This window comes from Heloderma suspectum, chromosome 2 (assembly GCF_057233095.1).
Source record: "Heloderma suspectum isolate Gila_16-S chromosome 2, 16-S_ref, whole genome shotgun sequence".
NCBI classification, from domain to species: domain Eukaryota; kingdom Metazoa; phylum Chordata; class Lepidosauria; order Squamata; family Helodermatidae; genus Heloderma; species Heloderma suspectum.
Genome location: NC_139459.1, coordinates 290,429,236 through 290,444,624, shown reverse-complemented (window position 1 = coordinate 290,444,624; position 15,389 = coordinate 290,429,236). Strand labels below are relative to the sequence as shown.

The 15,389-nt window shown below is 41.1% G+C and overlaps 1 protein-coding gene across 2 annotated transcripts in view; it reads right to left on the bottom strand.

The window, feature by feature from the left end:
* The window catches only part of SLC6A11 (solute carrier family 6 member 11), a 175,733-nt gene extending 162,272 nt beyond the window's left edge, over nt 1–13,461 (bottom strand). The window contains exons 1-5 of one of the 2 annotated variants that reach the window (XM_084839859.1): nt 13,082–13,461; nt 12,463–12,695; nt 5,583–5,717; nt 3,692–3,832; nt 1,938–2,028 (exon numbers count right to left, since the gene is read on the bottom strand). In XM_084839859.1, the coding sequence (XP_084695985.1) occupies nt 1,938–2,028; nt 3,692–3,832; nt 5,583–5,717; nt 12,463–12,682 (587 nt within the window). In that variant the 5' untranslated portion in view covers nt 12,683–12,695; nt 13,082–13,461. The remainder of the gene's footprint in view (nt 1–1,937; nt 2,029–3,691; nt 3,833–5,582; nt 5,718–12,462; nt 12,696–13,081) is intronic. The other variant, XM_084839858.1, reaches the window with a different exon arrangement.
* Nucleotides 13,462–15,389: the final 1,928 nt, after the last annotated feature.

The following is a 15,389-nucleotide window of genomic DNA, read 5'->3' as shown; positions in this document are numbered from 1 at the left end:
AAACAGATGTCTATGGTAGGTCAAATTAGGAAACCTCTCTTCTTTCTATCTACTTTTAAGAATTTAACACATTTAAAATAATTATCTTCTACCTGACACCCTCTTGCACATTAGCATTTCACAAATTTGCCTTCAGTTCTGTACCACCACCCCACCTTCAAAACTGAATATGCCAGCTATACCAAAACAGAGTGCCAGATGCTTTAGGGTGCAATCCTATTCATATAGGAGTCTGCCTCCGAACTCGGAGGCGACCGCCTATCCAACGCAAGGCAGGAAAAGGACGGACGGGGACCATTCCCTCTGTGGTCCTCCTGCCCTGCATTTTTGGCTAGACAGACAATTGCGGCTGTCTAGCTGCGGGAGGGCTGAGCGGGGGAGGAGGCTGCTGTATGACACATTGGAGGTGTCATACAGGCATTTCTGCCCCCCCGCCCCAGAATGCCCCTTGGAACGCCCCTTTTCAGCCGCTCCGCTCTCTTCTTACGAGCGTGGAGGATGGGGCTGTTTCATGCTGCCTCCGAGGCAGTGCGGAAGTCGGGGGAGGTCAGTTCTCCCAGAACTGACCTCAGAGTGTGGGATCCGAGGTCGGTTCCCGGAAAACCAGTTATCCTATGGCCATCTAGCCACTATCTAGTGGCCATAGGATTGCTCCCTTAAGTAAAAAAATAAAATTCTGAATTGGTGTTGGACTCCATTATTTATTGGGTGCCTGCCAGCTCTTATAATTCTATTATTTTACAACTAGCACATATAATACCTGATCATGAAGTCAGTAATTAGTTCCCAGCTAAAGACAATGAGTTGTATCCAGATTTAGTTATACTTAGAGTAGACCCACTGAAATCAATGGGATTTAAGTTAGTTATTATTAGATCTAGATCTGATCCAGTTGTTCCAGTCTTTACCTATGTCCCATTGAAAGTAATGAGACAAGTTAGTTGTGACTAACATTAAGCCCCTCTGTTTTCAATGGAACTTGCAGTGCACACCTAAGCATGTTTTTGGAGAAGGAAGGATTGCACTACCAAGTAAGTATGATTATCCCTAGCTGTACTGTTTTATAATTAGGCTGCTAAAAATTATTAGGCCACTATAAAAACTGCTTTATACAGTAACAGTTTTAAATATAAAGCAAGACGATCCCTTTCAAAAACTTGTCCAAATTTAGGAATTGCGGTGCCCTTTACATTTCTCAGAATAACTAGCAAATTATTAAAGTTGGTTAAACAAACATTTTAACAAAAGCAATTAATGATGATGTAATGAATCACACAGGCAGGCTTTCAATATATTCATACTCAGATAATTAATCTAAACAAAGCATGTATTATGATGGTCCAATCACTGATGTTTACACATCTGCTTAAAAGTAATGCAGTTAATAAATAAGCAGCTATCTCCAAAATCAGGAAATGCTCAATTCTTGTATGAAAGTGTTGATTTGTCTTTCTTCTTCTCTCTGAAATTCTATTGTCCTGTCTTCTACTAAATATGTAGTTGCAGGTGTTATTCCTAAGGAATATATATATATATACATATATAAAAATTTCTCTCTGTCTCTCTCTAGCTTGCAATTTCAGTTGGAGGCTATTTTCACATATAATTCACAAAGGTGATGCACTGAGATTTGTTCTGTAATAGTAGGAAATAACAATTCTTATTTCCTTCCAGAACATGTGACTTAGGATTGCAAGCACTCATTCCCAAAGGAAATAAAAATTGTTATTTCCTATTAAAAAAATTATTATTTCCTATTATTATAACAGAAAAATCCTCAGTGTCACCTTTGTTAATTATATGTGGAAACAACTTCCAACTGAAATTCTGACATTGCCAGGGGCTGATATCTTGCTATTCATGTTTGCTCCAAACTTTTGTTTTAAAAGAGAATTAATGACCTAATTAATGTAGAATAAAAGTTTGATTTTACTTACTCCCAAAATTCCATGACTGGAGAAGTGGCATTCTGTAAATACTGTTGAGTGCAATTGCTCATATTAATTTTTTGAAATTCCACACAATGCTCTGTAAAAGGAAAAAAAAATGCTATCACATTTGTCTTAAACTTTCAAGTCACTTTGAATTAGTTAGGATTATGGCTAGAAAGGTTTGAAAACAAGATTCTGTTATCTGTTTTGATAACAAATTCACTGGTCCTCCCCAGAAATATATTTTCTAATTACTTTTTATTTGTCCTGATAAAACCACAATAACCAACCCAGTTTCTGAGGCAGCAGAAATAGATTTTGAGTTGCTCTAATTGTTAGGGAGTTAAAACATGCAGTTCAATTCCCAGTGTCTATCATGGGCTTGGGAATCACTTTCTACCATCAGCAACTTAACAATAGCCTTAATATGGCAAGTGAGAAAGCTACCATTTGGCATGCTGTTATCTCTGGCTTCAGAGAAGTGGTGGAAAGAGATCAAAGCCATTGTCCATTATAGAGTTGACACATACTATTTGGACAGTGTTCAATATTGGCTAAGTGTTCCTGAACAGATGCCAAAAATGACCCTATCATCTCTGATGGACTTGATGCAAGTCTTTTAATTTAGCCAAGCACCACAAATCTGAATAGAAATCCAGAGTTTGTCAATGAATCCAAGAATGCGGGTGGAAAATAACAATTCTGACAAAAAAATTAAAAGGCACAGACATTAGATTATATTAAAACAAACACATCTCATTTAAGATATTCTGATCTTACTTTCAAGCTTAATGCACTAATTCAACAATGATCTTGAATGTTACAGAATAAAGGAGATTATCTGTTTATATTTTATATCATATCTAAATGTATAGGACAATTTATGTTTGGCAAAGTATTGTGTAGGGTCTTTTGCGGAGGCATAGAGGCTCTTCCATCTCCTCTTTTCCCTGCACAAAAAGCTGCTTCTAAATACCGGGGAACCTACAAGGGCATTGGTCTGTTACGTACAAGGACAGCTACTGCAAGAAAAAAAACTGCTCTCCCCCCCCCCCCTTCATGATTAGAAGCCCTTTATTTTAGTGCACATGCACAGGCCTCTTTGAATCCCAAACCATTCACACAACTTCCAAGTACAAAATTTAATAATCCTAACTTTTATAGGAGTGAAGACATGCATAGTAAAAAAATCAATACCATAACGTTACATTATGGATGGCACATAATGTTATATTTTGGCAGGCTTTATTATTGATGGGATTGGTGGTGGTTGTTTTTTAAAAAAGCAAGAGTATAAGCTGCCTTAACAATTACAGTGAGTTGGGATATGTGTTCATAAAGCAGATAAATAAATAAATTCTGTGACACCAAGGGTGAAAAACCTAAATAATATACCCTTTCTCGATTTTCAGTTAGCAAGATATTAATAAACAGTTAAGGAACATGTTGCATGCAGTTTTCAAAACTGATGTATAGATATGACACTAATAATTTTTCAAAAGTAATATTCGCTATTTAAAGTAGAATGTTTAAATGGTGATAAAAAAAGAGTTATGAGACAAGATTTGAATACATAACCTTCATTCATAAATCAACATTAATTACTGGAATCCATGTTTTCTACCATACTGTCCCACAAATTTGAATAATTAAGCTAATTTCCACCATCATCTTGTTGTTCACATAAATATGTAATTACGGAATGACTCTGTTGTTCTTTGGATGCATTTATACAGACAATATCTTTACTCTGCCCCTACCTGTATTCCATTCATGCCCACAGGTTGCCCAGGGAAGCTCCATAGTAAAGCAGTTAAACAGGTAAAAGATAGCCCATGCTAAAATGATGATGTAATAAACATTCAAATGTGCCTCAATAACCTGGGTAGCATATCCAATACCTGCAAAGGACAAAGAGATGGATCCTATTAGGTATTTTAAGGGAAACAAGGAATACCAAGTCAGAAACCAGTCGTTGGTTCAAATTCTACTATTCTCAGCTCTTACTTGTTTCAGTCCTTACAACTGAAATGAAAATAGAACTGTAACAGGTACATCAAAGCTATAAGGAAGAACTAGTTTTCTGGGCTCCTTGAAAAGATAAGATAAATTGGGTTGTTGGATGAAAGAAGGCAGAGGCTAAAAAAAACAGGGCTATGCAGTGGTTTAAGTGGATCAGCTGTGCTTGAGTAGGGATGTCAGAGAATTCCGCCACGGATCTCGGGGAGGCTGAATGCCAGCGCATTCGGCCCCCCGAAATCGGTGGCAGAATGGTCTGCCACCCCCCCACCCCCCCGGGACGAGATTTACCTGGGGCGGATCTTCCTGGCGGCGGCGGCTCCGGCGGCGGCTCAGCGGCGGCGGCCGGTTTTCTGACCGGCTGCCGCCATCACCATTTCCAGTTAAAAAAAAACAAAAAACGTGATAGGCTACATAAAGATTTACGTAGCATATCACGGCTAGATTTTTAAAAAACACCGTGATAGGCTACATAAATGTTTACGTAGCCTATCACGGCTGACTTAAAAAAAAAACAAAAAACACGCATAAACAAATGGCGGCGGCCATGGCGGCTGCCATTTGTGTTCCTTATTTTGGCACGTCTTAGTCTACATAAACATTTACGTAGACTAAGACAGCGAAAATAAGGGGAACGCAAATAGACGCTACGCTATTTGCGTTCCCCTTATTTTCGCCGTCTTAGTCTACGTAAATGTTTACATAGACTAAGACGTGCTAAACTAAAGAACGCAAATGGCAGCGGCCATGGCCGCTGCCATTTGCGTACGCGCGTTTTGTTTTGTTTTTAAATTACCATTTGTGTCCCTGCTTGCCAGCGCCTGGATGTCCGGCTGCTGGCAGAGCCGGCCGATTGCTCTGCAGAATCCCTGCAGAGCGGCACTGGCCGGCCAGGATTCCGGGGGGGGGGGAGGAACGGAGCGCCTCCCCCCCCGGCCAGGATTCCGGAGGAGGGACAGAACGCCTCCCCCCCAGCATCAGCATAATCCGCGGAAAGGTAAGTCACTTTCGTACATCCCTATGCTGGAGATCAGGCATATTAAACACCTGGAAAATATATTTTTTAGCACCCTCTTTCAGCACTTACAGACAAGGGCACATTCTAAATTAACAACAACAATAAAAAAACATTTAACTAGTACTTTTTCCTAAATTCTCTAAATGCTTTGTATACATAATCTGACTGTAAGGTAGATCAGGGTCATAATCCTCATACTACAGATGGGGTGGGAGGAAGCTGAGAAGGTGGCTTGCCTAAGGCTATTCAGTGCATTCATAGGTATAGTGGATTTGAACTGGGGATTTCTGAGTTTATAGCTCATGGTCCTAACCACTGTGCTACACTTGCCAGGAATTTTGGTACAGGTCAGAAAGAAAAGTGTGCTAGAGGCAACTAGGCTATGAGAAATTTTTGGTGGAGTTAGTAATAAAAATTACTACTTCCATTTGTAAAATGGAAAATTCCATTTGCAAAATAGATTATGAAAACATCTGTAAGATATTTTCAAAACTCATGAATGCTCTTTTTCATGTATCTACATGTATGTATGAATATACATACATATACACATATGTTCATATATACCAACACACAGAAAAAGAAACAAGAAAAAAAGGAAGATAGAACTGTACCTTCAAACAATGGACAAACTTTTCTCCAGCATGTAATGCCTCCTTCACTAGTAAACTGTCCCAAGGCAGTTTCCAGGAAAAACACTGGTATTCCACAGCAAATAAAGAAAATCACATAGGGTATGAGAAAAGCACCTGGAAGCAAGCATTGCATAGGGATTACTTAGTTTACATCTAGTTCCTTAAATACAAATTAGTTTAATGTCAAGTATACACATTCATTATACAAGACTACTGTACATAGCACCACTTTCTTATCTTACTTCAAACAATACTCTCTTGTGAGTAGCATTGCAGACACAAAAGAATAACCATGCAAGTAAAGGTATATTTCCTTTGGCCTTGAATTTTCAAAATTAATTTTTGTGCCAAAAATTTGCTTTACTTTTTCCTTATACTTTAGTATTATGCAGTAGATATGTCAGACTTATTTTAATCTACAACTGAGCATTAAATTTACAATATTTTTGGACCGTTACCCCCATCTTTAAAGTGTGGGTTATAACAATTTTGTACATATGAGCATTAAAACTATTCAGAGTGCAAAGGCATTCACATACTATGTAGAATAAAGCACTAAAATATCAATGCAGCCAGAGAATATACAATCAACAGACAAGTTTGATGATTTTAAATCAGCATTTTATGTCAATCAGCAAACCCAACAGCATTAACTCCACACACATAATTAACTGACAAAGCCTCTGCAATTTTGGTGGATTGTTTGATAACATGTCTCAGTGAAGCTTAAATGAATGTAATATATCCTCTACTTTAGTATGTCTGAAATAAAACTGTACTTGAGTCTCTTATCAGCACAAACCTGTACATGTCTATTTTAATTAAGTACGTGTCTATTTAATTAAGTTCAATGGGGCTGACTCCCAGATTAGTATGTATTGCAGTTGATGTCTCATTTTCAAAGGAACTTAAAGTTCCTCGTTAAGCACTTAAGTGCCATTGACACAGAGACGGAGTAGAACACACATTGCATATACCATTGGGATGCCACTAAAAATGACCACCCTGTGGCAAGATCTTTATTTTGTATTGTTTATTTTATCACCTACACTGCCTTGGGAAGGTTCCACCCTTAAAGGCAGCCTAAAAATAATTTTTAAAAATAACGAAGATAAATAAGACATTTAGACCCAGTTCACAACCCAGTTAACCCTGGGTTGTTTAGCCCATAAACAGTCCAGAAGTTCTGGGTTTGTATGTCACAAAACAATGCAGGAATGGTGCGTTCCTGGGTTGTTAATTAAAAGCAGAAATGACAAGCATACAATTCACTCACTCCATTTGTCCCCACAATTCTTGGTTAAGCAACTGTTGCCGTAATGTGCAAACTGGGTTTTAAGATGCAATCCTATGCACACTTGGCTGGTAGTAAGCTTCATTGAGCTTAACAGCGTGTACTTCTGAGTAGGTGTGTATAGAACTGCAGCCTTAGAATCATTTATTTCACAGATACAAGACATCAATTTGCAGGTTTGCACTCTTCACTACTGCAAGGGATGTAAAAATGGAGTATGGAGGATTACATGATGACCATGGCCCATTTGATATCATACACTACATATATTGGAATAGGTAATAATATTCAAGTAAACTTGCTTTAGAAAAATGTAGTAGCATTTGGACCAGCAGTTAAATTTTCCAAATCTTGCAGTGGAAGGCAAAATCATAGATCGACATCTTTACTCACAAATCTCTTCTATTTTTGACTATACTTCTGTAATAACTTCCCTTTGTCTACCTGCTGAAACATACTGTTTCAAGGTTTCTCAAAATATAGCATTCTGGTCTTATTCTAGATGAAGAAAAACATGCTACCTTGTCATAAAATATAAAGTACTGAAAATAAGGGAATAAGGGTGCAATCCTATGCATGTTAGACAGGAAGAAGTCCTACAACTTCCAACGTGCCTTAAGTCGCTTAAGTTGTAGGGCTTTTTTTTCTGTCTAAACATGCATAGGATTGCACTCTAAAAGATAGGGCTTCTTGACAAGCTAGAAGGGAGTTAAGCTACAAACAGTAAGAATGTGAATGGAGATATGGGAGGTTTAGAACCAGAGAATAGAAGAGAATGATCATATCACAATGGTGAAGATCAAGGAAGTGCCGTCTTCCAAACTATGCCATTTTTCACAATTAAGAACATCTGAATAAATTCTGCTTTCCAGAATCAGTTAAAAGCTCATCCTACTGCTCTTATCAAAACAATGTCGTACAGGCATAACGTGATCGTTTTTCAAAAGTGTTTTACATTGTTTTACAAAGGCTGTGTTCCTAAGAATACTCAGGATCAGGCTTCATATCAAAAAGGATGTTCTTCTATGTCCCCCCAAAAGCATCATGTGTCAATTCCCAATACACCTGACCAAAAATTCATGGTCAATCAAGCATCATCAACAAGTACGCTACAATATGCACATGAACAAGAGAAGATAAATGATAGCACTTACATAAACTATGTAAGAAAGAAATATAAATGCTGCCTTAATGGTCAATGCAGAAATCTGGTTCACTCGAGTTTCCTAAATAAAATCCTCAGATCAAGCTTTTTTCTACTTAATGCCCTGATTTGAACAATGGTAACAGAGTTTATTTCTTTAATTCCATGTATGCGAATAAAATGACAAGTTACCCATGAATATACTACTTTTTCAATAAATTAACACTGATAAAATTAAATTCTGAATAAATCTAATATTGCACTGATCACTGAAAAGTATCCTTAGGAAGTCAAATAAATGCTAGAAAGCTTCTCTATGTCAATTTAACTTGCTATTTCCTATTTTACCCAGACAAATCTAAACTTAGGGGTGGGGTGCTGGTTGGTCACCTAGCATAAAAATGACTTATCTGGCTTCTTCACCAACATATAATAAAAACAACACAAGGAATAGCCTAGCAGTAATCAATAAGAATCATTGTTACAACAGAAGAGTTTATTTCATCTGGCTTTTCTGCCACTGCACTGTGTAGCAACAGAAAGCGATATCGAAACACAAACACAGCGACACACTGTAGTTTTTAGAAATGTAGAAAACCAAATAGGCCAAATTCATTTTGGTGCTTCTCAGTATAGAAACAAGAATGATTCTGGCCCAGCACAGTCGGCAGCAAAACCAAAAGTGAAGAATGGCACTTTCTGTGCTGCTTTGTATACAGGCTACCTCTCACACACTGCTTTCTTCATGTTGTTTTACAAGTCCAGTTCCCATCCATTTTGGCAGTATCCAAAACTTTCCAATGCTTGAAGGGCTGGGCTAAAGATATTTGTTCACAAATCTCTTAGGCACCAGAATAGGAAAAGGCACCATAAGTACACCAGTGGGCTTAAGCTACCTTTCCCTAACTTGGTGCCCTCCAGCTGTGTTGGACTTCAACTCCCATCAGCCCCAGCCAGCATGACCAATGGTCCGAAATACTGGGAGTTGCAGTCAAAAACATCTGGAGTGCGTCATGTTGGGAAGGACTGGCTTAAACACACCTAGTGAAATGTTGACTCCCACTCCCCCTCCTTTGAATAGCAAACTTCTTCTGCCGTATCACAACCTACTTACTATATGTCATGGGAAGGTGCTCATCAAGAAAAGATTCCAACCCTCCTCTTGGACACATGGAGCTAGTTGCATGATTGTGCCTTAAAGCTCAAGTGTTACTCAGTCTTACTTAGAAGTACTTCCTCCTGTATTCAGTGGGCCTTTCTCACAAATAAGTGTGCATAGCTTTATCACTTTGAGGGACTTGCAACTGGGTATACTAAATGTCTACAGCATGTCTTTTCTTTTGTTTGATCATATTTCCACTTATATACCACATTTATTCACAGACACATTTATTCACAGCTGTCAAACATCTCATGCATGTGATGCTAGCTAACTATAAATAATACCTAGAATATTTTGTATTGCATAATCTAAGGACACTGTTTTCTTTCCTAAGTTACATTACTCCTGCCTTATAATTCCACGTACTGACTATTATTTACAATTCGTAACAGTAGGTCCCTTCACCCACTCTATCTTCCTCTTTCCATTTATCATGTAAACACTGCCATGCTATGACAGCGTAGAAGTCCATCTAGTTCAGCATCCTGGCCAAGATCCAAAGAACCATGCAACTAGTTTTGCACACCCAAGAGAGCTTTGACTTGTTCTCCAACAACAGTGCCCACACAGCAAAACACTACTGAAAGAGCTTCCAAAGCATTTAAAAAAAATATGGCATGGATTTAATATTTACCGTTCAAAGAGAAAAAGTAGAAAACCAACAGATCCTCAGATTTATCGTGACCTTTATCTCCAATAAACAAAGATGGAGATATCCATCTCATGCTGAGTGCCCCAAGCATTTAGAGGTTTCCTTCTATTAACATTGTGGCTACAAGCTAAAACAGGGAATCAATAGCACAGGCTTAAATGAGCACTTAATTCTACATTGAACTGTGGCTGGTAGTTAAATATCTGACTACTGTCATGGCTAGTAGCCTATGACAGATCTAATTAATCACTTTTAAGAGCCATTTAAAGTGGATGGTCATCACAGTTCTCTATGGCAATGAAGGTAAAGTCCACCTGGTTTACATAAACTCGGGGCATGCACCAAAGATAAGATTTGGTTTGGATCTCACTCCAGCACTTTAGAAAGTGGGTCATTTCCCCTCGGACTCCTTCGGACACAAGCCTTTTCACCTCAGGTCGGAAACCAAGCCTTTCTTCAGAAATCCAAGGCTTCATATGTCTCACCATTGACTTACATTGGGAAATGAACAAAGGGCTATAATGTTTTTACTTACTGACAGAATCAGATGGAATTTCTAGGCATATGTAGGGGCTTCAGAATCAATGAAATAGGTGTGGCGGTTTCTGCACTAGATGACTTTATAATTTGCAGGTGTGTTTTTTTTTTTTTTTTTAAGGAGATGCCTATAAGGTTTGTTTTACATTTCATGGCAGAATTATGTGAAATTTGAAGTCACAGTTGCGCCTTCTGAGGAATGAAGTCCGCCAAATTTCAGACAGATAGTAGGCTGTACAAGGGGTGTCTTTAAAGTTTGGTGGGGGAGTGATTTGCTGCCAGCCGCATGTTTTGTTGTATGAAAAAATGCATATATGGAAATAATATATCATAGGGTGCCCCTAGTTAAGTAACCTGCAAATTTTCAGGAAGATAGGTACAGGGTCTTTTGTGCAAGTAGAATCTTTAAAGGAGCAAAGGATTTGCTCCCCCCGGGGGGGGGCAATTTGTATGGAAATAACATACGTCATAGAGGTAAGTAATCTGCAACATTTCAAAAGGATAGGTACAGAGTTCAGGGAATTATGATAAATGAAAAAGTTTGACACTTTTTGCTTTATGTTCAATTAACACCATTTGATGAGTTTCATCTACATCCCACCCAAAAACAATGTGATTGGAAGTAAAAAGTAATGTGATAGGAAGTAAAAATGAAAGCCCTGGTAAAGTAATTCCCAAAGCTAAAACCATCAATCACAAAAACCAGCCATCCTCCTCTTCCTCTCTCCTGCCCATCATTTTCCTTTTACAGACAGCTTGGGGAGAAAATGTATCAATTTTAAACTGACTTATCCAAGATGTCACTCTGAATCTCTGAAAGCTTCAGGACCAGGCCATTCACTTTGGGATGCTCTGGGGAAGCCCTGCTTCACTTTAGACAAAGCCTGTATCCCTATGAAGCAAAGCGCTTCAGTTCTGGATTTGGGCTTCATCTGAGGCAGATGCACATCCTAGAGTAAAAATCAAAATTAAACTTGTGGCTGCTATCCCAAACATACTTCCTAGAGATTAAGCATGCATCCAGATGAGACTTTAATCTTTCAGTCACACTGCATCATTCCCGGAATTTTAGGTGGGTCCAAACATCATCATCTACAATTTGCTGTCCTCCTGTTTCCCCACTGCTTCTTCAACCCTTTTTCTTATCAGAAAAATCCATTAAGGAAGAAAATATGGAATAACTGCTCAATGGCCTTCCATTGTCAGCAATAGGAACCCTCCATCTGGAAGGATTCAAAGTCCTATTGAACTTAGGACTTATTTCCAAGCAAATAAGCTTACAATTGTAGTGTGTGTGTGTGTGTGTGTGTGAGAGAGAGAGAGAGAGACAGAGACAGAGAGAGAGAGAGAGACTTCAAGTATACCTATGTCCCTATAACTACTATAAATAAGAACAGGAAAAATTCTATATACCAGTATGGATACTAATTTTATCCTGTTATAATAACAATTAGTCCAGTGAAGAATGGCAGCTTTTCTATGTGAAAACTGTTGTGGTCTAGACTCTACATTCTCAAGATGCTGGATTATAAATATATATATCGCACACAATCAATATCACACCTTCCTTCATTGTCCATCATCCATCTGATGAAGTACAGTTTTGTCTATAAAAGCTTTTGCCACAATACATATGTTCTTCTTTGAGGTCTAATTGCTAGAACAGACTAACATGGATTTTCTTCTGGGTTTTGTCTAAAATCTGTAATATCCACTAATGACAAGCTTCAGGACAAGACACCTGATTGAAAGCTAAAACTCATTTCTACCATTAAAAGAAGAAAAACACACTTTCAACGAGATCACATGAACCTATGTTTGGTATGATTTCCAATCTAATTAAGCCCATGTACCTGTGCTTATATCTACCTGACTCTGCTGTAATCAATAGATCTAACAGAGTCTGAATTTCATACCACAGACTGAGCGATCTGTAGATCATACCCACACCTGCCTGAATCCTAACATACCAGCATCTTTTCCTCACATTAAGCAAATTGCAACGGGGGGGAGGGGGGACAGTTTACATCGCACGTGCAAGCTATGAATTTATACAAGATGCCATCTTACCTCCTCCATTTTTGTAGCAGAGATATGGGAATCGCCACACATTTCCCAACCCAATTATCTCTCCCGCCACAGAGAGCACAAATTCAACCTTATTGTTCCAGTGGCCTCTTTCATGCACTTTCTTATCGTTGCTGTGGACCAAGTTGGTACTTGAGGCTTCAGGGTCCAGAGCATCCTCTGGTTTGCCATTAATTATAGGAATAGTCTTTTCAGCTGTCATGACTCTTTCCACCCTGAAAGAGAATATACATAAAAAAGGGAGGAGAGATAGTAAGGAAGCTATATGAATGTTAAGACCTCCCTTTCTACTTGGACAACAAGTCATTTGCTTTGCATCTCTGCATTTCATAAAAGGTCTACAAGTGCAGAAGATGCAAACTTTGCAGCACCGTACAGACTGCTGCCGGTGGGCTTATCTCGTTGAATTATAAGTCGACTAGTTAGTTAGAAGCAGAAAGGGAGACGGGGATTTCTCAAAATCCGTCGCCTGACCAAAAACGCCAGCTCTGCACACCCGCCTGTCAGGCATGCCAGGCGCTGCCCTGCAGCCTCCTGCATCTTTCCAGGATGGATCCACCGGCGGGAAGGAGGCCGGGTTCTTCCACCAGCTGCTACTCACCCAGGACTCTGCCTGCGCTGCGGTTGAGATAGAGAAGAGCTCGGCGCTGGCGCTGGGCTTGCCTCGAGAACCGGCCCTTGGCGCTGCCCCTGTTCGTCCTCGTTGCACGGAACAGTGGGGAAGGGGGAGAGACGGAGGCGCGAGGCGACGCGAGCGCCCACGGCGGAGGCGGCAACAGCGGCGAGGGGGGAGGCTCGTGATAGGCAGGGACGCCTGGGCTGCTCGCCGCCCGCTCTTGCCGCCTGGCTGGAAAGGCTGCTGGGTTGTTCCCGGGCTGGCCACGCGCGGCTGAGGGGGATTTGCAAGTGCTCAGCCGTTGCTGAAGGCAGCGTCCAGCGCCCGCCCACTCAGTCCGTCCGCCCGCCCGCCCGCCTCAGTCTGTCCCACCAGCTCTCCCGCCTTCCGTCCTCCCTGCTCGGGTGCCAGCAGAAGCGCGCGAGCCTGGACTCCACGTCCTAATAAACGGTCGTGGCTGAGGAGGAGGAGGAGGAGGAGAAGGAGCCTCCCCCCCTCCCATATCCACTCCAGCCCATCCCCACCTTTAGGAGGCCTGCCTAAACCAAGCACGCTCGACCACGATGCCGAACACGGGTTGGGAAAGGGACGCTTAATGCTGCCACGCTTGTTTGCAAGAAAAACAAACACCAGCCGAGGGGCGGGGAGAGGCAATCAGGCAGTGAACACTAAATGCCCATCGCTCCTCCTTTCCCCTGCCCTGCAGCAGAGGCTGGGAAAGTGCAGGGGGACCCCCTGCCGGGAAACCCTCCTGCAACCTCCTCACAGAAGAAGGTAAGAACATAAGAAGAGCCCTGCTGGATCAGACCAAGGGGTCCATCTAATCCAGCATTCTGCACGCACAGTGGCCAACCAGCTGTCCACGGGAAATCCACAAGCAATCACATTGTCCCACCCATGTTCCCCAGCAACTGGTGCGTGCAGGCATACTGCTTCTGATACTGTAGCACATAGCCATGGGGACTAGTAGCCACTGATAGCCTTCTCCATGAGATTCAAGATACTTCCTCTTCTGAGTTTGGCTGCTTCTGGGTTGAGCAGGGAACTGTGCAAGCAAGAGAAACCAGCAGCTTCTCCTACCTCCTCTCTGGGCACTGGATCCACATGGGTGGATCGGGCTCATGGTGCTGTCTCTGCCTGTTTGTTCTCTCTCTCTCTCTCTCTCTCTCTCTCTCTCTCTCTCTGAGTAGTGCAATACCGGGTTGGTCATGGAAGATGCAGCCACCTCTCACTTGCTCACCTGTGTTCACCTGCGCAGCACAGTGGTGAGAATTCTATCCAGTGAACCAAATCTTCCATGCTGTGCCACTGGGTATATGTGTGGTTGGGGTGGGGGGAAGGATAGTAAGAGGAGGAGGCAGCTAGTCCTTGCAGGACCATAAAAAACCATAAGAGGAGACATGGGACTGTCAAATTGCCCATGAACAGATAACACTTGGACTGAACAGGAAGCAGGTCACCGTCTTCCCCACTATGATGAGATACTTTGGGTTGAATCCAGACATAGTCATATTTAAAGTAGATCAACTGAAATCAATGGGACTTGGAATAGACCCATTGAAATCAGTGGGGCTTAAGTTAGTCATGATTAATTTGTCCCATTGATTTCAATGGGCCTATTCTAAGTATGACTACATCTGGATCCAACCCATTGTATTTCTATTTATTCTTTTTAAATGTGCAGCTATACATATCTTTCAAAATGTGCATCTGTACACATAAATTAGCATATGTGAACTATGCAAACCTGTGTCCTCTTTTCTCCTCTTTTGGGTTCCTCCTTTTTTTTTTTTAACTATGCCTAAGTGGCCACCTTATGGGATGGGGCTACACTACTGATGCCATTCACTACCAGCCAAAGCACCAGCTGGAGGAGTGCTCCTCTATCCAGCACCTCAGTCAGGGTAGAATCAATTGCCCTGTGCCTTCCCATTAGGAAGGATGGGGGGGCGGGTGAGGCTAGAGGGGAGAGGAAGCTCAGCTGTTATCTCCAATCACTGATACCAGCCAGATTTTTTTCTTCATGTCGCTCCCCCTCCCAACTGAAGATAATGGGGCATTTCCTCCCCACTAACCTTCAGGGCTTGGGCTTGGGGCTTCAGGGAGGGGAAGGGCCTTGCTTGAGCAAGGCCAGATGAGCCATAGGTTGCCCATCCCTGCTGTATAGGAAAGACAGGGATGGAGAACCTATTGGAGTTGGTGTCACTGTTATGTCAAAGAAATCATAGTGTCAAATAAACTTAGGGATGGGCGGATTCCCTACCTTCCAGTCCGTGGGGAATCCGCCCGCAGA